General features: G+C 41.3%; 2 protein-coding genes across 3 annotated transcripts in view; one reads left to right on the top strand and one right to left on the bottom strand.

The window, feature by feature from the left end:
• DPM1 (dolichyl-phosphate mannosyltransferase subunit 1, catalytic) overlaps positions 1-18540 on the bottom strand; it is a 30232-nt gene extending 11692 nt beyond the window's left edge. The window contains exons 1-5 of one of the 2 annotated variants that reach the window (XM_004370242.3): positions 18347-18540; positions 14961-15060; positions 4624-4657; positions 2195-2271; positions 2085-2110 (exon numbers count right to left, since the gene is read on the bottom strand). In XM_004370242.3, coding sequence (XP_004370299.1) covers positions 2085-2110; positions 2195-2271; positions 4624-4657; positions 14961-15060; positions 18347-18507 — 398 coding nt within the window. In that variant the 5' untranslated portion in view covers positions 18508-18540. The remainder of the gene's footprint in view (positions 1-2084; positions 2111-2194; positions 2272-4623; positions 4658-14960; positions 15061-18346) is intronic. The other variant, XM_023742938.1, reaches the window with a different exon arrangement.
• A 75-nt stretch (positions 18541-18615) lies between these two features.
• MOCS3 (molybdenum cofactor synthesis 3) lies at positions 18616-21361 on the top strand. Its single transcript, XM_004370241.3, has one exon. The coding sequence runs from the start codon at positions 18811-18813 to the stop codon at positions 20191-20193; it is 1383 nt and encodes a 460-aa protein (XP_004370298.1). The 5' UTR covers positions 18616-18810; the 3' UTR covers positions 20194-21361.
• The last annotated feature ends 4395 nt before the right edge of the window (positions 21362-25756 follow it).

Here is a 25756-nt window from a genome sequence, read left to right as displayed (position 1 = left end):
TGGTGGTCAGGGAAGGCCTGTGAGGTGACTTTACGCAGAGATCAAAGATAAGAAGTAGTTAGCCATTAAGAAGCAAGAAAAGAGCATTTCAGGCAAAGGGGACAGAGAGCTCTGCACTAACACAGAAACAAAAAGAATACGCCTGTGGCATAGTACGCAAAGGGGGAGGGAGCACAAGATGAGCTCAGAAAGGGACAAAGGAGCCGGATCACATAGGGCCCAGAAGGGCAAGGGAAGGAGTCTGGACTTTATCCCCCGATGTATAACAGAAATTTCCAGCAGTGTTCTGACATGATCTGATTTTGGTTTTGTATATTTAGCTTACATTCAGAACAACTTCCAAGTTTTTATTCTGAGAGATGTTTTGTGGTTTCTTGAGATTTCTAAGAATTTAGTTTTATCACCTTATGGGGAAACGACTTCCTTTATGTGGCTTTTTGCCTTGGTTCTCTGGAAAAATAGTTTGAGAGATTTTTCCTCTAAGCCCTGAGGAGTTACCGCTGCCCTAGTTTTCTACTCCAGAGGGTTTGTTACTTTTGTCCAGGTTGACTGACATTTCCTGGGTAAGCTGTAAACAACTTGTGGTTTGATACATTTTGTGGGCCCTGAGCTGCAGCCTGACCTCTGACTGGGATATACCCTGTAAGGATTGGTCAATAGACTATACAAATGAGATGACTATAACATACTATGCAAAATGAAGTGTCTGTGGCTTACCAAGAAGGGACTGGTCAGTTCGTAGGCCGCCACTGGTGGGGGAAGTCATGTCTTGAAATCGACATGGGGTTGTGTATATATGCAGCCAACACCACAGAGATTTTTGAGACAGAAAGAAGCAGAAAGAGAAGCAGCAGGAAGAAAGAGAAGAAGCAGAGAGAGAAGGCAAGGAACCTCCTAAAAGAGCTGTAACATGGGTTAAGGGCTGTAACGCTGAAGACAGTGAGAAGCCCAGAATGGGCCCAGTGGCAGAGCTGGCAGTGACAGGCCTGGAAGGGGCCCTGTGGCAAAGTCAGATGGTGAGATACGGCAGCACCAAGAGGAGGCCTGTCCTGCTGAGAGAAGATGAGAGAGCTGTCCTGCACTGAAGAAGAGAGATTTTGCCTACGTGCTTCCTGATCCTGATCCTGAGTTGTAGCCTGTTGCTTCCTTAATAAACCACTTAACTGTAAGTATGGTCTGTGAGTTCTGTGTGGCCAGTGCAATAGATTATCGAACCCAGAAGAGAAGTAAAGTGCCATGCGAGGGATAGCTGGTGTCAGAATTGGTAAAAAGAGCGGAAAGTGGAGGTATGTCTGACCTCCACCTCACGGGGACCAGCCTTGGGCTGATCTTGATTCTCATTATCCCCCCTGAAGTTAGACAGGTTCTGATGCTACTACTATTACTACTCCCATTTTACGTACCTGCAAATAACTATAATTTGGTATCCTTTACCAACATTTTACTAGATCTTGTTTTACTGCATTACTTAAAATCTCATGTTGAATGATGGCTGGCATTCCTGTCTCAATGAACTTACTGGAAATGCTTCAGCATTTCACCATTTAGTAAGATGTTTTGTGTTAGGACTGGGCCATCTGTATCATGTTTAAGTGTTTTCTATTTCTACTTTAAAGTTTTTATTAGAAATGGCTACTGAATTTCATCAAATATATTTTAGCATCTACAGTATTAACTGCTTTCTCGGTTAATGTGATAAATGAATTATGTTGACAGATTCCTGAGGATGAACCATTCTGGCATTCCTGGAATAAATTCTACTTGTTCATGGTGTTTTACTCTTATGATGCAGGGCTTAATTCCATTTCACAAGCGAGTCTTACATCTTTTTCTGTGGTCTCGAAGAATTTAGGTAACAATGGAATTATCTGTTGATCTGTCCCTCAGGGCTCTTAAACTACATCATTTAGTCACATCTCTAAATACATTAATCTCAAATCTATATTACTGGTTATATTTTTGATAGAAAATATAAAATACCATGTGTATTTTTAATAAATAATGAAAAATGCAAATAAATCCAAACCAATATAAAATAAATGGCTTGGATCATAATTCCTTCAAATACTAGAAATAATACCTACCTAATGAATTCAGGAATAAATTTTGGCTGAAATTTAGAAAGAATAAACAGTAAGTCAGTAAAATAGGCAAAAACTACCATAAGTAGCTAATAAAGAAATAAACTACTTACGTGGTGTGAAAGATCAGCATCCATAATAATTATGTAATTTCCTGTGGCATGTTTCATCCCATGAATATATGCAGTTCCTAAAAATAAAAGTATTTACACCCATGAAAACAGAATCACAGACATGTTTAAGTATACATTTAAATAAGATGGAAACTGTTAAGCACCTGAACAGCCTAAGCTAGTGCTCTAAAGGTGACACTAATAAATTGGTAACTATTCCACCAAAATATACAGATCACATACACTAGACAGAGAGCCAAGAAGGTAGCTGGCCTCCCGCCTCTAATTCAGATGCCGATTTAAAAGATTAAACCTATGTTTCAGTTTAGCAAGGAAATAATGCAGAAGTCTTAGAGTATATAAAAATTATCACAATCTCATGGTTTAAAAAACATCTTTATGTTGGGGCTTCCTGGTGTCTACCTGTCTTTTCTTCTTTTTTTTAAATTTATTTTTTACTTTTATTTTGTTGTTGAGCAACAACATACAACAAAACATACACTAATTCAACCGTTTCTACATGTACAGTTCAGTGACATGGATTACATTCTTTGAGTTGTACAACCATTCTCACCTCCTTTTTTGAGCTGTTCCTCTATCATTAACATAAACTCACTGACCCCTAAGTTTCCTATCTAATCTTTTGAGTTGCTGTTGTCACTCTGATACCATATAGCTGGCCAGCCTCTTTTCAGAACTCCACATGTACACAGCTCCACTTGGATATTCAGAAATCTCAAATATAACATGTTCTAAAACCAACTCTATATTCCTCACCCCTAAGCAGGCTACCTCTCAGGAAATGGTACCACCAACTATCTGGTCCCTCCATCCACAAGTCTAGGATGATCCCTGATTTCCTGACTTCACCACGTATTTGTAAACTAAAATTAAGTCCTATTCATTCTATATCCAAAACCTCTCAATTCCATTCTTTTTCTTCACCTTAGTCCTAGGCACCATCTTCTGATGCTTAAGACCACTACCTAACAAGTCTCCCTGCTCCTGCTTCCCAACATGCCAAGCCCACATCCACAAAAACTACCCAGAAAGCATCTTCTACACTGCAAGCTTGGTACACCAGGGTCCTGCTCTGATATTTGGGACCAAAGACACACCTAACAGCTACTCTGCCACCTTATGCCTGTAGGTCCCTCAGGGACCTGGCAGGTAAGGGTAACTGGTCAGTAACAGCATTTGGGGTCACTTGCATTCCCTAGCCCCAAACCATCATAGATCTTACTAGCAAGCTAAACTCTTTTGTCTTCTTTTGTGAAGTAGTGATTATCTACAACTTTTTGGGTTTATCACTGATAATTCTTGGCTGCCTTTGTGGCAGTTCCCAGATTATTTCAATTCTAAAGAGCCTTGTAGATTCAGATTTCTTAACCATTTGATAAGTTGGTGGTCTGCAGGATAGCTGGTATTCAACTCTTAAGAACTGTGCTTCCGCTCCTGTCCAGAGGTGAGATGAGAAGGCAGCGAGGGTCAGGAGCTAGGTGAATGGACACGGGAAATCGGGTGGAAAGGAGTGTGCTGTCACAGTATAGGGAGAGCAATTAGGGTCATATAACAATGTATGGATAAATTTTTATTTGAGAGGCTAACTTGAATTGTAAACTTTCACTTAAACTACAATTAAAAAAAGTGCTTCCTCCAAGCTCCAAAATTTTTCATTAAAATTATACCAATTCTCAACATAAGCAACTGTGACCAACAACAGAAAAAAAGGTATCCAGATTTTCATCTCAGAATTACTAGCTAAGGTGGTGTGCTGGTCCAAAATGTCTGCCTTCAGATCCAGAATGTCTCTGGCCCTTCCCTATTGCAGGGAACTACATTGCCCAGGTTCTCTGTCAACTGCTTCCCAACAGCTTTGGCCAATGGGAGGGTTCAGGGGGAAGACTACAGGAAGGGAGAAGGGGCAAAATCTAAGTGCTCTACCTCTCTTACTCTGCCTCCCAGCAGCAGCTGGGTATCTTCCATGGCTCCAGTTCCTGCCAGGTATCCCTCATGCCATGGTTCTAACTCCCACAGGGTAGCCCTGGTTTCTGGGCTCTGAAAACACCATCTCCTTCCATTGTTGCTCCATCCCTAGAGGTGGTAGCTGCCTCCAGCTGTTACTAATCTGAGTAGCCTCACTGTTTAATTTGGCTTCTCAGTAATTCCTTCACCTGTGCAACCAGATTCCTGGTATTAAATTCCGTATACTGAAAGACTTACAGTGGTTTCTGTTTTCCTGAGTGGGCCCGACTGATACAGGCAGCCTAACTCAAACCACTTAAATGTTATTAAAACCACTAAAATGTTATTAAAAAACATCATAGAAGGTTACTATATTTTGGCCTTGTTCCAAACTGGGAAAATACCCATTGGATAATCTTACCAAGGCAAGTAGCAGGTATGAGCGACGTAGAGGTTCTACTTACCTAGTCCCAACTTTTTCTCCCGTGGTCTTAGAAGCTGTAAGAATAAAAAACATTTTAACCCAAGTAAACAAATATATGACTAGTTTTAATTTTATCTCATTCATAAGTGCCTATTCATATTAATAGAAATATAATTTACTTATTACACCTTAAAAAGAGAAAAGCAACTTAAACAGTATCTACTGATTCCTTCTTATGAAAACTGAATAACTCACTTATCCTATACTTTCTTCAACTCCCTTTGTGACTGTAATGTGTAGACCACTCTCCTTTCATTCACTTAGTATCTTAATTTTATGCTTAGATGACCTCATTTCATTTTCTCCTGGTCGAATGATACGACTTTAGGGGAATATTACTAGTATGAAGGTTTAATTTGTTCTATTTTCTTACAGTCTGTCAATTACTCAGTCTTTCTGATTCATATCTGGACCCTGACTTTATCGTTTAGCATTTTACTTTTAAAGTGAAAACTTTTATTTTTTTAAATATTTTCCTGTGTTTTAGGTGAAAGTTTACAGAGCAAATTAGTTTACCATTCAACAAACTGTAGACGAAATGTTCCATGACATTGGTTGCAATCCCCACACTATGTCAACACTCTCCCCATTTCTGACCTGGGTTCCCTGTTTCCTTTTGTCTGGTTTTCCTACCCATTTCCTGCCTTCTCATCTTTACTTTTGGGCAAATGTTGCGCTTTTGGTCTCGTATAATTGTTTGTTCTATGGAGCATGTTCTTTTTGGGTGTTACTGTTTATTTTATAGACCTGTCTAATGTTTGGCTAGAAGGTAGTTTCTGGGAATGGCTGCAGTTCCAAGTCAGAGAGGTGTCTTAGGGCCATAGCCTCATGGGCTTCTCCAGTCTCTACCAGGCCAGTTAAGTCTAGTCTTTTTTTTATGAATTTGATTTTTTGTTCTACATTTTTCTTCCACTCTGCCTGGGACCTTCTACTGTGATCTTGGTCAGAGTGGTTGGTAGTGGTAGCTGGGCACCATCTAGTTCTTCTGGTCTCAGGGTGGGGTAGGCTGTGGTGCATGAGGTCCATTAGTACTATGGACGAATTGCTCCCCGGAGTCTTTGGTTTTCTTCACTTTACTCCAGATAGGAAGAGACCACTAGTTGGATCTTAGATGGCTGCTCACAAACTTTTAAGACTCCAGATGCTACTCACCAAAGTAGGATGTAGAACACTGTTTTTATACACTGTTATGCCAATTGAAGTAGATGTTCCTTGAGTCTATGGTCCTCAGCCTTTAAGCCTAGTATTCTCATCCTGGGAGGTATTTGGTTATGCATAAGAAGTTTCCATGACTGTGTCCCTTGTGTGTTCTATTGTCTATACTGGTATACATGCAACATCTACAAATATGTATGTAGAGAGAGCCACAACCTAATTTATATCTACAGGTGGGTATACTCCCTTACACCTTCCCACACCTATTTAGCATACCTATGTATCCCTTTGTAAATTACTGTTTGTTAGTACTGTTGTTGCAGTAGCTGCCATAGTTGCACTTTGTTCTTGTGTTCCTTTTAGTGTCTTCCTTTGCCTTTGCCATGTTGTGCTGATTCTCCCCATACAGTGTATTGCCTTTCCCTTCACCAATACTACCATGTGTCTTTACCTATTTAGTAATTTACTCTTCCTCCCCCTCTCTTCCCTGGTAACCATCAAAGATTTTTTTTTTTCTGTGTGTAAACCTTTTCTTGTATTTTTTTACAATAGTGGTTTCATACAATGTCCTTTTGTGACTGGCTTATTTCATTCAGCATAATGCCTTCCTAATTCATCCATGTTGTGAGATGTTTTGCAGATTGATTGTTAATCTTTATTGTTGTATAATATTCCACGGTGTGTATATACTACTGTTTGTTTATCCATTCGTCTGGCGATAGGTACTTAGGTTGTTTCTATCTTTTTGCTATTGTGAATAAAGCTGCAATGAACACGGGTGCATATGTCTGTTTGCGTCACGGCTCTTATTTCTCTAGGGTATATACCTAGGAATGGGATATTGTTTTCCGTAGTGGTTGTACCATTTTACATTCCCACCAGCAGTGAATAAGAGTTGCAGTCTCCCCACAACCTCTCCAACATCTGTTGTTTTATTTTTTTGATCAGTGCCACTTATGTCAGGGTGAGATGGTATCTCACTGTAGTTTTAATATGCATCCCTCTAATGGCTAATGATGGCGAGCACTTTGTCATGTGTTTGGTAGCCACCTGAATGTCTTCTTCGGAGAAGTGTCTGTTTGTGTCCTTTGCCCATTTTTCAATTGGATTGTTTGTCTTTTTGTTATTGAGGTAGTGAAGTTTTCTATAGATTTTACAGATTAACCGCTTGCTGGATATGTCGTAGCTGAAAATTTTTTCTGTCTGTAGGTTTTTTGTTTTACTCTTTTGGAGAAATCTTTCAATAAGCTTAACTGTTTAATTTTTAGGAGGTTCCATTCATCTAGCTTATCTTGTGCTGTTTGGGCATTTTTAGTGATGGCTGGTATACCATTTATGCCATGTATTAATGTCCCTAGGGCTGTCCCTATTTTTTCTTCCATGATCTTTATAGCTGTAGGTTGAGTATATTTAGGTCTTTGATCCATTTTTTTTTTTCACGTTTTAAAACTTTTTATTTGCATATTTAAAAAACCGTGCATTCCAATAATTAAAATCGTTTAAACAAAAAAAAGGCACCCTGATTAAACTGCATTTTACACCTGTAGGACGCCTTGGAACAGCTTTGCTTTTACTCAACATATTTATTCACTGTTGTCTCACCCAGTTCCTTCCTTCACCAACATGCAAATTCTTTTCCTTCCCTGCCAGCCAGACAGGCTGATGGGTGTGGCAGGTGCAACCTTCTTGTCAGTAGTTATTGATTCTTTGATGTGAAAAGGGGCAGCATAGTCATTTAAACTTGATCCAACCTCTTTGCATCTTACAAAGTGAAACAGCTAAAAGAAGGAAAATAAGGCAATGCTTGTGGAATGTACAGTGCATATTGGCGGCACCACCTCATTACAATTCGCCTGCTTGCTTCTCCTATTCGATCGTTTCTTTTGAAGGTAGTGGATTTTTCTCCTGCATTTCTGTCTTCTTCAATTTCAACTTACCGAATTTCTCAATCTCAGCCATATCGGGTTTGTCAGGAAGTGAACGAGTGGAGTCTGTGTGTGCAGTGGCTGCCGCCAAGTCTCTTTCATTCATTTTGAGTTTGTTTTCATGTATGTTGTAAGGTCTGGGTCCTGTTTCATTTTTCTATGGACAGATATCCAGTTCTGCCAGCACCATCTGTTAAAGAGACTCTCTCTTCCCCATTTAATGCACTTTGGCCCTTTGCTGAAGACCAGATGTCCACAGGTGGATGGATTTACTTTTGGGTTCTCAACTGTGTTCTATTGGTCTATGTGTCTGTCATTGTTCTAGTACCAGGCTGTTTTTACTACTGTGGCTGTGTAGCAGATTGTGAGATCAGGAACTGTGAGGCCTTCTACTCTGTTCTTGTTCTTCAGTAATGGTTTACTTATCTGTTGCCTCTTTCCTTTCTGTATAAAGTTTGGGATTAGTTTTTCCATCTCGTTAAAAAATGTTGTTTGAATTTGGATTGGGACTGCATTGTATCTACAGATAGCTTTGGGTAGTACTGACATTTTTACAATATTAAGTCTTCCTATCCATGAGCTTGGTATGTTTTTCCATTTATATAGGTCTTTTTTGGTTTCTTGCAGTAGCATTTTATAGCTTTCTTTATATAAGTCTTTTATGTCCATGGTTTGATTTATTACTAAGTATTTTATCTTTCGGGGGACTATTGTAAATGGTATTGTTTTGCTGATTTCCCTTCCGAAGTTCTCTTTGTTGGTGTAGAGGAATCTGACCGATTTTTGTATGCTGATCTTATATCCTGCTACTTTGATGAATCCTTCTATTAGTTCCAGTAGCTTTCTTGTGAAGTCTTTGGGATTTTCTATGTATAGATCATATCATCTGCAAATAGAGATAGTTTTACTTCTTCCTTGCCAGTTTGAAGGTTGTTTATTTCCTTTTCTTTCCTAATTGCTCTAGTTAGGCCTTTCAGTACAATGTTGAATAGGAGTGAAGATAAAAGGGTATTCTTGTCTAGTTCCCATTTTCAAAGGGAATTTTTTCAGTCTCTCTGTTGAGAAGAATGTTGGCTGCTGCTTTTACGTAAATGCTGTTTATTATACCGAGGCATTTCCCTTCTACTCCTATTTTGCTGAGTTTTTATCAGGAATGAGTGTTGGACTTCATCATAAAATGCCTTTTCTGCATTGACTGAGCTGATCATGTTGTTCTTTTGTTTTAGTTAGGTAGTAGATTACATTTATTGATTTTCTAATGCTGAATCATCCTTGCATATGTGGTGTATGAATCCCATTCGGTTACGATGTATTTTTTTTTTGATATGTTGTTGAATTCTATTGGCTAGAATTTTGTTAAGAATTTTTGCATCTATATTCATGAGGGATATTGATCTGGAATTTTACTTTTGGTGGTGTCTTTGCCTGGCTTTGGTATCAGGGTCATGCTGGGTTCATAGAATGAGTTTGGAAGTTTGAGTAGCATTGGTGTGAGTGGCCAGATACTTTAGAAAAATACAATGCTGAGACTGTGACTCTTCAAGTTTTTTAGATATGGGGCTCAGGCAGACTCACTAGTGACCATATCTTGTCCCCCTCTGCATTTGTCTACATATAAGCAGGTTGCCCCAGATAATAAATCTCCACTCAATTCTATCAGGATGGATTAATTTTCTACTACATGCAAGTTGCTGTAGATCTTGGGAAGGAACAAAAATGGATAAAATGCATTCCTGCCCTATAGGGATTTATATAGAGAAGAAACAGACATTCACACAATTATCTATAATAGTTACCATTGGCTAGACAAAGTCAAACAATGTCAGATGATAGCCAGGTTTTATGGCTAAAGATCATCAAGTTACTGATAGTTACTGATAAAATATCACATCTGCTATCTGACCTAAAAAAGTAAAACCTTTAAATTTCATCTGAGACTTTTCTATAACCCTATGTTTAAACTGGAAAATCTTTCTTTTTTAAAAAATAAAGCATAACTTTGTTATTTGCAACTTACAGAATGCTCATTTACATAAAAGTATTAAACAATATTGCAAATGATAGACTACTATAGAACAGTGAAAAAAATGAGGTAATTTGGTGATAAACAAGCTCTCCAAGATATGGTTAAAAAGAGAATGACACAGTAAGACTGCATTTATGTTTAAAAACAAAAACCACCACCACACTACCTAGAGTTCTACAGATGTAGACACATACATATGCACAGAGAAGGTCTGAGGGAACACACCACACTGTTGACCAGGGTCTCCACCAGGGAAGGGACTAGGATGAGGATCAGGAAATGCTCATCAAAGGCAACTTCAGCTATACTGGTAATATATACATTTTATAACAAGAATTAAAAAAACCGTTGCCATTGAGTCGATTCTGATTCATAGAGACTCTACAGGACAGAGCAGAACTGCCCCAGAGGGTTTCCAAGGAGCAGCTGGTGGATTCGAACTGCTGACCTTTTGGTTAGCAGCCATAGCTTTTAACCACTGCGCCATACCTGTTTACTTCTTAGGTACAAAAAAGTTCAAATTTCTAACATCCTTTACTTTTAGATCCTTAGTCTCATCCCTCCCCTCCCCTCTTTTCCCTCCTCATATCAATCTGATTGCCCTTTTCTATGTGAAGCAGGACAGCACAGTAGGTAGGAGCACGGGCTTGGGAGCCACACTGCTTTGTGCTGTGGGATCCTGATCATGTCAAAGGTACAACAAAGTTGACCTCATAGCGCTGTCATGAAGAATAAGCAGTAAAGTGCTTGGAAGAGTGCCTGGCACATACTCTTCCAGCATGCTTACCACAACTGCATATAAAGTACTTCATGTGATTATACGATAATGTTTGACAAGAAATTTATTTTGTAAAAAAATTTTATCATAGAAAATCTTGAAAAAAGACATAACTAACAAAAAATATTCCTGAATGTACTTAACAGAATGGAGACTGTACTACATATAGAGTTTTATAGCCTGCTTTTTACACTTATTACATCAAAGGTATGAACATTTTTGAAGGTCATGAGAATACTGGTAGATGACATCTCAGAAAACTGGTACAATTTATGCTATGATCAACAATAGTATTCGAATGGACCCATTTTACTATACTCTTCAAAACCACTGGGTATTTTTGCTTGAAAAGAAAAAAGAAGAGAAGATAGTAAAAATAAACCTTCAGCTAAGAAAGACTAATCATACTCCTCTATTTTGCAACTGTTCACTTATCAGTGAGGTTCATCCCCCCCCCCGCCCCCAGCCTTGGTGGCACAGTGGTTAAGAGCTCGCCTGCTAATCAAAAGGTTGGCAGTTTGAATTCACCAAGCCACTCCTTGGAAACCCTATAGGGCAGCTCTACTCTGTCCTATAGGGTCGCTATGAGTCAGCAATGGTTTTTGGCCGTTTTTAGTTCTTTTATGAATTATCTGTTTATTTCCTTGGGGGTACACATTTTTTGTTACAGACACTACTTTTATTTTTTAGGATGGACAGAAGTTTAATGCTTTTATGTAGTCAAATCTACCTTAGAGTTGTTATGTTTTAAAAATAATGAACATGTATTACTTTTTATCATCAGAACAATTTTTTAAAATACTCAACTATAAAATTATGACAAAATGTAGGTGATTTAATCTGATCTTAGTTTGGGAGATGACACAAACCACTAAATCAAACACAACAGAAGCATTCAACACGCAAAAGTTGAAGTCTTCCACAATCTCGGATCCTCCCGCACTATAACCACTATTAACAGCTCAGAATATGTGCCTCCAGTTTTATTTTGGTCCCACTTCTACCACTTATTTATTAGCTCTGTCACCTGTGATATGCAGATGATACAATCTTGCTTGCTGAAAATGAAGAGAACTTGAAGCATTTACTGATGAAGATCAAAGACTACAGCCTTCAGTATGGATTACACCTCAACATAAAGAAAACAAAAATCTTCACAACTGGACCAGTGAGCAACATCATGATAAACGAAGAAAATACTGAAGTTGTCAAGGATTTAATTTTACTTGGAAACAATGCCCATGGAAACAGCAGTCCAGAAATCAAACGTGATACTACACTAGGCAAATCTATTGCAGAAGACCTCTTTAAAGTGTTAAGAAGTAAAGACGTCACCTTGAGGACTAAGATGTGCCTGACCCAAGCCATGGTATTTTCTATTGCCTCATATGCATGCAAAAGCTGGACAATCAATAAGGAAGACCGAAAAAGAACTGACACCTTTGAACTATGGTGCTGGCGAAGAATATTGAATATACCATGCACTGCCAGAAGAACGAACCAATCTGTCTTGGAAGAAGTACAGCCAGAATGCTCCTTAGAAGCTAGGATGGCAAAACTTCATCTCACAAACTTCGGACATGTTATCAGGAGGGAGCAGTCCCTGGAGAAGGACATCATGCTTGGTAAAGCAGAGGGTCAGTGAAAGAGAGGAAGACCCTTAACAAGATGGACTGACACAGTGGCTGCAACAATGGGCTCAAACATAGCAAAGATTGTGAGGATGGCAGAAGAACAGGCAGTGTTTCTTTCTGTTGGACATGGGGTCCCAATGAGTCGAAACCAACTCAACAGTACTTAATAACAACAGTTACAACCTTCAAAAGTGATTTAACTTATTGCCTCAGTTTCCTCCTCTACAAAGATTTAAAAAAAGTTATGTGTGTATCTTTTACTATGGCTTTTTCCTGAAACATTCATTTTGGCCAGATTAAAGGCCAGCTGACAAAGCATCTGCACTTAATACTTTAAGTTATTCTAAGATGGTTTTCACAGTCATTTTTCTCTATCCTTCCCCTCAACTAAACACACATGTCACTTACAAGCACATAAGTTGCATTCCTGGCACTGCTTTAAAAAAAAAAAAAAAAGGCATTTTCTAGTTTCAATGATTAAAAGGTAAACATTAAAAAAATTGAGCCTCACTGATGAGTGAACAGCTGCAAAATAGGAGTACAATTAGCCTTTCTTAGCTGAAGACTTATGTAAAATGATGAATAAATAAGGAATTTTTGTTTGCTACTAAAGGGAAATCATGATGGTGAATGTTAATCTTTTATTATAATTTTGAACTTCATCAGGTTGATGGGAAAAATGGAACCCAAGGACAGTGTTGTTTTAGAATTTGGGAAAGTCAATCTAGAAGAAGGCATTCCCTAAAATCAATGAATCAATCAATCATACCTCAAGACTTAGGTTCCATGACAAAATTATTCAAAATATTGTCAGTTTGATGTTCCCAGATTAAACAGTAGCCCATAACTCAAGAGTATCCTATATTTAACCAATGTAAATCAGTGGTCTCGGCCTGGGGCTTTTATAAGAAAAACTCAGGAAATGGCCAAAAACATGAACCTTGTATTACTGGAAGCCACCACTAGAATGCTGAAAATTTGTCAGCTTTTTGTCTGCTTCTGTATTCCTGTAAGAGTCCCTGGGTGGTGCAAACGGTTAACATGTGCAGTTCCTAACCAAAAGGTTGGAGGTTTGAGTCCACCCAGAGATCCTAAGAAGAAAGGCCTGGTGATCTACTGAAAAATCAGCCATGAGTCAGAATCAACTTGATGGCAAGTAGGTGGGTACTCCTATATGTCAGAAGATTTTCCGAGAGGATGTGAGGTGTGATGTATCTGTGAGTTGCTTATCAGTGAGACAGACTGAAATAATCTATAGTACAGGATAGACTTACTAAATATACAAGTAACACATTTCTCTTAAGTTCCTCCCACTAACCAAGATTTCCTCCAACCAACATTTACCTCTAAGAATATTAATAACAGAAGTTATTTCTATTACTGGGATTAGTCAAGAATATTTGGACCCGGTGACTATTTTTTATGATGCTTAATTAACATCTCTTGAAACACAAATATCAAAAAAGTTCTCCAAGAGACTTTTGGAAACCCTGGTGGCATAGTGGTTAAATGCTACGGCTGCTAACCAAAAGGTTGGTAGTTCGAATCCACCAGGCGCTCCTTGGAAACTCAATGGGGCAGTTCTACTCTGTCCTATCAGGTTGCTATGAGTCAGAATCGACTCAATGGCAATGGTTTTTTGTTTTTTTTTTTTTAAGAGACTTTTTTCTTGATTTCTCTATACCAGTGTTCTCTATTGGGGTGGGGGGTATCTTGCCTCCCAGAGAACACCTGGCAACATCTGGAGACATTTTTGGCTGCCACACTAGGGACAGGGGTTGCTACCAGGTAGGAACCAGGGATGCTACTAAACATCCTACAATGCACAGGACCTCTCCCACAACATAGAATTCTATGGCCTAAAATGTCAGTAGTTCTGACGTTGAGAAACCCTGGTCTATACATACTACGAATAAATACTCAATGCCTAGAATGTTTTCTAATCAAATCTGTACTTAATTGTAAGTTTTTGGCCCAAGAATTATCCAAAGTAGAACTCACAAGTATATTCAAACATTTATGAATTAAACTGGGGTAAGCCTCTATGTTTTTGATAAATCCAAACCAGTGATCAAAAATAAAATTTACAAAGCCATTATAAAATTAACTCTACATTTGCCTACATTACTTCTGTATGAGAACAACAGGCTTGAAGGTACAGCGGGAAAATCTAACGTTCAGGAGTCAGAACAGTCAGAAAGTCAATCTACCCCCACAAAACTGTTACACAGATAAAAATGAAAAGGAAAATACTAAGTGCTCTGAAAAGTTATGAACAACAGGAGGACAAACAAAGTTCCAAAACATTTACCCAAAAGAGGTATCAGACTTGAATCTGAGTTTTGGGTTACAACACATTTTGATGTGGTATCTCTCAAACATCATGTGAAAGCAAATAGTAGCCCTATCCAGCTACAAGCTGTTAGTTGCTTGGAGAAAGGGACCAAGGAAAATTAACAAAGACACACACTACTAATTGCAATCTGGTTCCATAGTATTCCTAGTCAATTCAGTAACATGCTTTAATTGTGCCCTTTCAGAAAATTTATCTGCAGAATCAATTATAAAAACAGACTTTATACAAAGGTTCACTATTTTGCCATAAATTACCACTGACCCAATATACCAAAAATATGTAAAACCTCAAGCACAATGAAAATGCATCTAAACTAAATTTATAAGCTGCTCTTTATCTTTTCAGTTCCTAGACAAAAAAATTAAGTTTAAGCATTATTCATTTCTTGTATTTCCTGTAAATAAACACAATCCATGAGATACAAAAATGCTGATATAACTTACAATTTTGTCTGACCCATAAATCTTCTCTAGCTGTTCAGCAACTTCCCTTGTTCCATCTGGGCTTCCATCGTCTATGATTATAATTTCATAGTTGATTACACTAAAATTGAAAATTAAAAATTAAATTTGCATTAGCATTTGGAGACAGCGTTTTCAATTTTAAAAATAACAATTTTATGCAGAACAGAATTTCAAATTCTCATGGACTCTAGACTTCCTGAAGCCATGGAGGTTGGACGAACCCCTGAAACCACTGCCCTGAGATAATCTTTAAACCTTAAGCCAAAAATATCCCCTGAAGTCTTCTTAAAACCAAATAATAGTTTAGCTTAACTAGTAAAAAATGTCTGCCCTGAGCATTATGCTCTTTTAAGAAGCATCTATATGGGATCAAAGTGACAACAGCAACTTGAAAGATTAGATAGGAACCTCACGGGGCAGTGAATTTATGCTAATGGGGGAGGAACAACTCAGAAAAGGAGGGTGAGAATGGCTGCACAACTCGAAGAATGTAATCAATGTAACTAAATAGTAAACACAGAAACTGTTGAATTGGTGTATGTTTTGCTGTGTATATTCACAACAAAATAAATAAAATTAAAAAAAATTTTAATTACTCATTCTTCACCAGTATAAGTGGAATTTATTGCTGTATTAGTTGCTAAAGAAAACTTGGATTATTAAATAAGAAATGCCAAATATTTAGTACTTCACCTCTAAACTCAGCCTGTTGCTAGAAAATGCACTTACTAAAGAGCTGTGATATTAAAATATTCTCATGCAGAAAACATGTTCTTTAATTAAAATATATGTATATTTCATATACCAATACATGATATCATATGAAATTTTATTTACCAACTCTGGAAATGGAGTTGAATTGTGAAACTTTAATATCAAATCTTAGTTATTTAAGATATTTCAAAAGTACCTATAAAAAGCACCTCAAAATGGACTGAGTTGCTCTAAGTGATTATTCTTTTAAGTTTAATCCCAAACAGATTTCAGTTATCAGGAATAAAATCCGATTTAATTTCACCCTTAAATAAACCCCAGTTTAGGATGGTTTCTGAAAACAATCTTCGAAGACACTATTTCCATAGTTGTACCTATCATCCCACAGTAGCAGATGAAAAAGTCAGCACAGAATTACAAAAGATTTCATAGAGCTACAAAATTAACGCCTCTTTCTGGAGATGGTGCAAATTGTTACGCACTATTTACTGAAAGGCTGGCAGTTCAAAGCCACCTAGAGGCACCTTGGAATAAAAGCTTCTGAAAGGTCACAATCCTGAAAACCCTACAGAGCACAGTTCTACTCTGCACATACGTGGTCACCATGAGTAGGAATCGACATGATGGCAACTGTGGTTTGGTTTATGTTACTTTCCAATAACTTAATGTGACAGTTTCTATTCTAAAAGCTCCAAGCAAATGCTACCCGGTGGTAGCGTTAATATTACACAGATGTACAAGTGATCAACAACATATCTTCCTTTTTTTTTAAAAAAAAAGGGACATTCTTTTAGTTAACTTTATCAGGGAACTTGAGGGGAAAGAGAAAGGAGGCACGGCTAAACCCCACAATTCACATTCTGTTTCCTCTTGGTCCTGCTTTAAGAAACACATGCAAGAAACTCAACCAGAAAACATATTCCACTGTTACAGGCTTAAAAAAGTCAGCCCCAGCAAACCTGGAAGACAACAGCTACAATGACTTCAGCTTCCCACTATAACCTTAAAATTCGATACAGTACTTTACATGCCAAAATATGTAAGATGATGATTCTAACTGATGTATCTTTTACAGAAAATAGAACTCATAAACAAAATGAAGTTATTTATAAGCACAACTACCCTCCCCCCCATTTCAAAGCACCCACTGCTTTGGAAAGAAATCCAAATCTTTCCAAACTATGAGTTGTTTTCCCCAATTTGGAAAGAGCTTGTAGAAAACAAAAGAAAAAGGTAAACAACTAAACAGAAAAAGATGGAAATTATATGACTAAAAAGAAAACTTTGAGGGGTCATGTATGTGAAGACAGTTATCTCAAAGAAATGCAAATTAAAATAGCAATATTTCTCGCCAATTAGTTATTTCCAAAAATGTAAGTTTAGTAATGCTCAGATTGGCTGCTTGGTGGGGAAACACACACTGTCTTAAAAAGACAGCTGGAGAGTCGGAAAGCGGGACGAGCTTTTTTGACAGCAATTTGGCAGTAACTATCACTTTTAAGCACATCTCTGTTGACCCTGCAAATCCACCGCAAGGACTTTATCCTTGGTATATGAGCAAAAAAGAGCCCTGCTGGCGCAGTGGTTAAAGCACTTGACTGCTAACCGAAAGGTCGGTGGTTCAAAACCACAAGCCACTCCGAGGGAGAAAGATGAACTGTGGCAGTTGGCTTCCGTAAAGATTTAGTCTTGGAAATCCTACGGGGTCACTATGAGTTGGGTTTGTTTCTTTTTGGTATACTAGCAAAACCATGAGTGTGTTTGTTGCAAGATTCATTTTAGTAAAGGAGTACTATGTATCAAGCACTTTTCTATATGCTGGAAATAAGGTATGAAAAAAGTCCCTGTTCTTATTTGAAATGCAAACCCCCTCCCCCCAAAATAAACAAAAAACTCCAGAAATAATGTGTTCACTGACATGACCCAGTTAATAACACAGCCATATGGAATATCACCCAACCTTCAAATTAATTTGCTGTTTGTATGTGCTGATATGGAAAGACTGCATGATCGTACTTGTGTAACCTTAAAACAAGTTACTTCGTATTGATAAAGGATTTTCCAAAGTTTTCTAAAAATTGTATAACCTTACAAACCCAAATTCCAACACCTCCCCACGCCCCTCCAGTTTCTATCAACCACACCAAACACCCACAATGTAGGTAATATGATGTGCGCAAAAGCCATTCTGTTCTCTCCTTTCCAGAAAGGTTATCCTGCCCAGCAGCACCTCCCCAACCCACACAGACCAAACCTCATTCTTACATAAGCGCTCAGCACCAGGCGGGGAGTGAGCGCCCTCGTATAGATTCCGGCCGCAGATTTGACGGCCTAGAGGGAGGAGTGAGGTCCGGCTTTCAGCTTTGCTCCCAAGTTAAAGAATGGGCGGCTTATTTAAGGGGAAGAAAGAAAAAAAAAAAAAAAACGACGGCGGGGGATAAGGAGAGACCGTTTATAATAAAGGAGTATCTCACAAAACCCCAGGGCAAATATGAGACAGGGGGCACGGAGAGAACAAGAAATGTATCCGCCTATTTTCCTCCCCGAGGCTTCCTGCACGAACCGAGGAGAGGCCGAGCAGGACCGCCTCGCGCAGCCAACAGCTGACACACAGCTCAGCTCATCTCGGGGCGGGCGGCCGGGAGCGCTACCTCTCAGTGAAGCTTTTCACCAGCAGCCACACGATGAGCGGCAGGTTTTCGCGCTCGTTGTAGGTGGGTAAAAGCACTGAAAACTTGTCCTGCCGCAAGGCTCGCCCCTCGGGATCCCGGCGAGACTTGGGAAGGCTACGGCTCGCTTCGGTAGAGGCCATGACGGAACTGCGCGAAATGTCGGAAGCGGAATGACGTAAACGCGGTGCGGGAAGAGGACGCGTCGGGCTGTACCAAATACTAGAAGAGGGGAATGGTCTCGCTCTTCTAAGGCTCTCTGTATAATACCAGTGGAAGCGGTAAGGATCATTAATATTTAAAGTAAAATATTAGGTTATTTCAAAAAATGTATATTCATCGTCATTTTGCAAGCTCCATAAAGTATTTTAGTTTATTCCAGTCGCTAGGAGACGGCAAGCCGGAAACGGAAATGACTTTCACGACAACTTCCGGAAGAGACAGCCATGGCTGCTAACGAGGAGGTACTCGCTTTGAGGGCTGAAGTTACCCAGCGTGAGGAGGAGCTGAGTTCCCTGAAGCAGAGGTTGGCGGCGGCTCTTTTGGCGGAGGAGGAATCTGAGCCAGAACGGCTGGTTCCGGTGTCACCGCTTCCGCCGAAGGCCGCACTGTCCCGAGACGAGATTCTGCGTTACAGCCGGCAGCTCGTGCTGCCTGAATTGGGCGTGCACGGACAGCTGCGCCTGGCGACCGCGTCAGTGCTGGTCGTAGGCTGTGGTGGGCTCGGCTGCCCACTGGCGCAGTATCTAGCAGCGGCTGGCGTGGGCCGCATTGGCCTGGTGGACTACGACGTGATAGAGATGAGCAACTTGGCCCGCCAAGTGCTGCATGATGAGGCACTGGCTGGGCGGGCCAAGGCCTTGTCGGCGGCCGCCTCGCTGCGCCGCCTCAACTCGGCCGTGGAGTGCGTCCCCTACGCTCAGGCACTTACACCAGCCACCGCGTTAGACCTGGTCCGCCGCTATGACGTGGTGGCCGACTGCTCGGACAACGTGCCTACTCGCTACCTGGTTAACGACGCATGTGTGTTGGCGGGCCGGCCTCTCGTGTCGGCCAGCGCCCTGCGCTTCGAGGGCCAAATTACAGTCTACCACTATGATGGCGGGCCTTGCTATCGCTGTGTCTTTCCCCAGCCACCCCCAGCGGAGACAGTGACCAACTGCGCGGATGGCGGGGTGCTCGGTGTCGTAACCGGGGTGTTGGGCTGCCTGCAGGCGCTGGAAGTGCTGAAGATCGCTGCAGGTCTGGGCCCCTCTTACAGTGGCAGCCTGTTGCTCTTTGATGCCCTCAGAGGGCATTTCCGCTGCATTCAGCTGCGGAAGCGGAGACCCGACTGTGCAGTTTGCGGGGAGCGGCCCACAGTAACTGACCTGCAGGACTACGAAGCCTTCTGTGGCTCCTCAGCCACTGATAAGTGTCGCTCCTTGCATTTGCTGAGCCCAAAAGAGCGAGTTTCTGTCACCGACTATAAACGACTTCTGGATTCTGGGGCATCTCATCTGTTGCTGGATGTCAGGCCTCAAGTGGAGGTGGACATCTGTCGTTTGCCTCATGCCTTACACATCCCCTTGAAACATTTGGAACAGAGGGATGCGGAGAGCCTGAAGCTCTTAGGAGAAGCAGTCCGGGAGCGGAAGCAGGGCACACAGGAAGGGGCAGCTCTCCCTGTTTATGTGATTTGCAAACTGGGAAATGACTCCCAGAAGGCTGTGAAGATCCTGCAGTCCTTAACAGCAGCCCAAGAGTTAGACTCTGTAACAGTTCAGGACGTTATGGGGGGCCTAATGGCGTGGGCTGCCAAAATTGATGAGACATTTCCGCTGTACTGAGATGGCAGGTGTAGGCTGACTTCTGAAAGATGTAGATTACCTAAAAGATATAATTATTTACATTTTTGAATGATGTGAGGAAGAGGCTGGGATTCTACAATATCTGTAAATACATGAGATCCTTTTTTAAGAGGAGCTTTTTGATGGGAATGTATTGGATGACTTTTATTACTGATGAGTTATACTGTTTCTGAGAACCCTCTTGTTTTCATTTTGAATAGGCAGTGACAAATTCCCTTTCAGAGCGAATGTATTAATGTTTATCGACATGCTTACGAATGGCCATTTCCAAACACCTTTGCCAGCATATTCTTCTAACATTTTGATCTTTGCTAATCTGACAATTTAAAAAAAAACAAAACAAAAAACCAACTCATTGTTAATCTGAATTTTTTGAGTAAGTTTGAGCAGTGTTTATATGCTTAAAAACTTTTTCAGTTTTTAAAAAAATACTGTTTATTCTTAGCTCGTGGAGCCGTGGTGGCATAGTGGTTAAGAACTCGGCCGCTAACGAAAAGGTCAGCAGTTCGAATCCACTAGCTGCTCCTTGGAACCCTCACGGGGCAGTTCTACTCTACCCCTTTGAAGATGAACGTCCCTCATTTTGTGTTTATTTTGTGATAGTTATTAGAGTGAAGTGAAGCATCCAGGCCAGAGCCCTGCAGAGGTGAGGTGTTCTTCTCACTGTGTCACATCTAAGGGTGCAAGCAGCAGATGGGGAAATCCTTTAAGACCCTGAAAATGTCCTGCTCCTCATCAAACTCCTTTCCTAGATTTAGCATCCATTGATGATTCTTGCCCCTTTAATGTTTACCATTTGCCCTCTCTCCCCATTTTCCAATCTGCCCTTGGCATTCTACTATAAGCAAGATACTTCTCTTTCCCTTATTAGTTAAGCAATAAATCAATTAAGTCTGTATTATCAGTGTGGATTCATGCTTTTCTCTTTCAGCGATAGTTTATAGCTCATTACTGTGTGTCATTAACTGGTGCTCAAATTGCGCCAGTTCTAGCTAGTGGAGGGCCCTTCAAGATGACTTCTATGTCCTTGCGACATGCCACCGTCATTTTGGGGGAACATGTTTGTAAAAATGGCATGGGGGCGGTGTCTGACCTCTTAACTTCACAAGGGGAAAGGAGAACCAAGATCAACAGCCAGGGCTGATTACTATGAGGTGGAGATCAGACCTGCCTCATCTCTCTGCCATCTTTACCGATTCTGACACCAACCATCCCTCCCACAGCACTCTACTTCTCTGCTGGGTTCAATAATTCATTGCAATGGCCACACACAACTCACGGACCATACTCACGATTATGGGGTTTATTAGGTAAGTAACAGTTACAATTCAGGCTCAGGAACACTCAGAATACAGTTCTTCCATCAGGACAGCCTCTTCCCAGCCGTGCTCACAGGCATGCCTCTCCTTGGATCTCGGCCTCTAGCTCAAAGGCACTCAGCTATCTCCATGGGTGGGGAAGCCCATCATGCTGCCTCCTGCTGCTGGGTCTTTGCTGCCGCTTCTTGCCTTCAGTGTTAACAGCTGTCTCTCTCTGTCTCCTGGTTCCAGGAGCTTCTCAGCACAGAGATCTCGAGTCCAAAGGATGTGCTGTCTCCTGCTTGTTCTTCCTTGGTGGTGGTGGTATCTTCTTCCTGCCTCTGGGATGGCTCATTTCAAGCCCAGAGGGATTGCAAAACTGACCAATCCCCTTGGTAGGTCACAATTATTTCTACAGTCCCACCCAATCACTTGGTTAGAAAGGCCACACAAAAGTGATCCATTACACCGCAACTTTCTTACTCTCTGGCATAAGAGGATGTTCCAGGTTCATCTGGAACCTGCGTGTCTCAGCCCTAGAACCAGCCATTTCTCTGATGAGCCCTTTCAGTGGGGAATGGTATTAGAGACCAAGATTTGGGTAGAAGGTGTGGTCATTGCCAGGTAGGAGATGGCAGCGTGGAGGAAGAGAGCTAAATAAACTCATTTTAAAAAACTTTATTTTAAAATAATTATAGAGTCACAGGAAGTTGTAAAAAAAAAAATGTGTAGAAAGGTGCATGTACTCGTGACCCAGTTCCCACCAATGGTAACATTGTGCGTAGTTATGCTACAATATCAAAACCAGGACTGTGACATTGCTGTAGTCCATAGAGCTTGTTCAGATCTCACCAGATATACATGCACTCGTGTGTGTGTGCATGCATGCACCCACACTCACACGTGTGTAGTTCTGTGCAGTTTTACCACGTGTAGATTTGTGTAACTGCTACCACAGTGAAAAAACAAAACTGTTCTGTCACCACAATGCTTATGCTACCCCTTTATAGCCTCACCACCCCTTCCCCATCCCTAACCCTGGTGACCACTAACAATTTTGTTATTTCAAGAATGTTACATAAATGGAATCATACCATATGAAACCTTTAGAGACTGGCTTTTTTCACAGCATAATTCCCTCGAGGTACATCCAAGTCGTTGTGTGTATCAATAGTTTGTTCTTTTAAATGCTGAATAGTAACCCACCAGCCACTCTGCTGGAGAAACATGTGGCAGTCTGTTTCCATAAAGATTCCAAACCCATTGCCAAAGAGTCAATTCCGACTCATAGCGACCCTATAGGACAGAATATAACTGCCCCATAGGGTTTCCAAGGAATGGCTGGTGGATTCAAACTGCTGACCTTTTGGTTAGCAGGCACAACTCTTAACCACTGCACCACCATGGCTCCCCTGTAGAGATTACAGCCTTGGAAACCCTGTGGGGGCAGTTCTACTCTGTCCTACCCAGTTGCTATGAGTTGGAATAGATTTGCTGGCAATGGGTGGGTGGGTATTCCATGGTACAGATGTACCACAGCGTAACAGTTCACCCATTGAAAGACCTCTGGGTGGTTTCCAGTTTTTGTCTATTATGAATAAGCCTGCTGTGAACATGAATATGCTTATTTTTAAAATAAATTTTTGTTTCGTTTTTCAGGATAAAGTCCCAAACTTTTTTCCCTTCTGCTATTTACTTTGGGAGCATTGGTGGTTCAGTGGTAGAATTCTTGCTTTCCAGGTGGGAGCCCTGGGTTCGATTCCTGGCCAATGTACCTCACGTGCAGCCACCACCCTTCTGTCAGTGGAGGCTTGTGTGCTGCTATGATGCTAACTAGGAAGAAAGGCCTGGTGATCGATCTTCTTCTGAAAATCAGCCAACAGATATGGATCACAACAGTCCCATCCCACTGTGCTGCGTCAGGGGCTGACTTGATGGCAGCTAACAACAACAACAGCTATTTGCTTTGAAATTTCAATTCCCATTTTCAGTGGATTTATGATAAATGGCCATTTTCTGGTGCCAGTTATACTTGGCTAGCTAGGACATGCCGTCCTTGGTTCATCCTACTATGAGAATTGCAACCTGGACGTTCAGACTTCAGAGCTGGAGGACAAGCCAAAATGCCCAGGATGAACGCAAAGTGAAGGACTGCCTTGAATGGGTAACAAAAGAAAAAGAAAAACCCGTTGCTATCAAGTTGATTCTGACTCATATCTCCCTATAGGACAGAGGAGAATTACCCCATAAGGTTTCGAAGACTGTGATCTTTACGGAAGCAGACCACCACGTCTTTCTCCCACGGAACGGCTGGTGGGCTTGAACCGCAGACCTTTCAGTTAGCGGCCAAGCACTTAACCACTGCACCACCAGGGCTCCTCTTGAATGGGTAGTGCTCGGAAATTCATTGTGAAGACTCTCCCTCCAGCCTTATTACATCTGGGGATTACTGCTCGGTCCAGCTGACACGGCATATGGAAGGCCACGTGAAAGACTCACAGATCACACAGGGCATACTCGACACGCATGAGGAGCTTGGGACAATGTTTCTGCAGCCTTGGGAAGGAAGGCTTAGCTACTGAATGGAACAGCTTACTCCATTGACCGAGGTTATTCTTCCCTCTGTTCCTCAGAGCTGGGGGTGAGCCGCGGGACCTACATTCAGCTTCTCTCTCTTGCTCTCTTCCTGCTTCTGCTAGTATTTTTGAGCACCTCCTATGTGCCAGCACTGGGGATACGGCAGTGAATAAGACGGACACTCTGCCCTCCCACGGCCCAGGTGGTAACAGCTGAGAAGCATGGAAAAACAAGGCACACAATCAGGACCAGCCACATAATTTGTGGGCCCCTCATTCAAAGACTATTAAGACTTCCAAGATGGTGACAGCAGATCGTTAAACCAAGCATGGGGCCCTGTGTGACTGTTTAGGTCGTATATCCATGAAGCCAGCCTGAAAACAATTATTTCATTGGGTAGTTCCCAACCAGAGGTGATTTTGCCTCCCCAGGGGACAGTTGGCAACATCTGGAGACAATTTTTGGTTGTCACAACTGGGGGAGCGGGTTGCTACTGGCATTAGTGGGTAGAGGCCAGGGATGCTGCTAAACATCCTTCAGTGCATAGTGTGGGCCTTCGTGACAAAGAATGACCTGGCCCCAAATGTCAATAGTGCTGAGGTTGAGAAGCCCTGATTTAGTTAATGACAATTTTGATATGAGCCAGAAAGAAAAAAATTCAGAGGGTTTTATGAATGCTTACAGCCAGGGGACCTGCCTTAGTCTGGGGAAGGCTTCTTTGAGGAAAGGATCTTGGACCTGAGACACAGAAAAATGTGAATGGATTAGCCAAGCCAGGGAGGAGGAGAGAAATAGCAGATGTTGGGGCTTTAGGGGCTCAATACTGAACAAGCTTCTCTTCCCTACTGAGGGAAATGAAGGTGAAAGTACCACCTTTATAGCTAAGAAGTCCCTGGGTGGTGCAAATGATTAGTGCACTCGGCTACTAACTGAAAGGTTGGAGGTTTGAATTCACCTAGAAGCACCTCAGAAGAAAGGGCTGGTGATTGACTTCCAAAATATCAGCCATTGAAAATCCTATGGAGCACAATTTCTGCTCTGACACACATGGGGTCACCTTGAGTCAGAGTTGACTTGACAGCAACTGGTGATAACTAACAAAGCTACTTGGAGATTGTGCTTAAACCCATTGCCATCGAGTCGATTCCCACTCATGGTGACCTTGGTTTTGCTAGGATGCTGCTCCCCTCTCCCGTAATGAACTCTCTCCCTGGTCTGCAGGCCAACCCCCAAGAACAAAGCTCACTTGCTCCTCACCAGAATGCACCCTCCTGACCCTGTAGGCCGACCTCAAAAAGAGGAGAGAAGAGAGGCAGAAACACACATGCCCTATCCCTTCTCCCAGATTCACCAGTTGGATAACTCTGTCACCCTCCTGTGAATAGGCATGAGAGTGAGGGCTGAGAGCAGCTAGGACTGTTAAGTCCAGGGCTTCAAACCCGTTTCATTCAGGTTCGAACCCCCGCTGAGAATTTGCATTTCCACCCCAGATACACTGAATCAGAATCTACAGTTTAACAATGTCCACAGGTGATTCTTACCTATAGCTTCCCAGGAACTTGTTAGAAATGCAAATTCTCAGCAGGGGTTCCTGCTGTTAACTTACGCAGAGTAAAATCACCTGGGAGCTTTGAAAAATCTCACCACCCAGGCAGCACTCCAGCTCA

This window comes from Trichechus manatus, unplaced genomic scaffold (genome assembly GCF_000243295.1).
Source record: "Trichechus manatus latirostris isolate Lorelei unplaced genomic scaffold, TriManLat1.0 scaffold00008, whole genome shotgun sequence".
Lineage (NCBI taxonomy): Eukaryota > Metazoa > Chordata > Mammalia > Sirenia > Trichechidae > Trichechus > Trichechus manatus.
The sequence above is the reverse complement of the archived record's forward strand: the minus strand, read 5'-3'. Positions and strand labels throughout refer to the sequence as shown.

Coding starts and splice junctions, on each gene's coding strand:
- MOCS3 (XM_004370241.3), top strand. CDS start 18,811: ATGGCTGCTAACGAGGAGGTACTCGCTTTGAGGGCTGAAGTTACCCAG.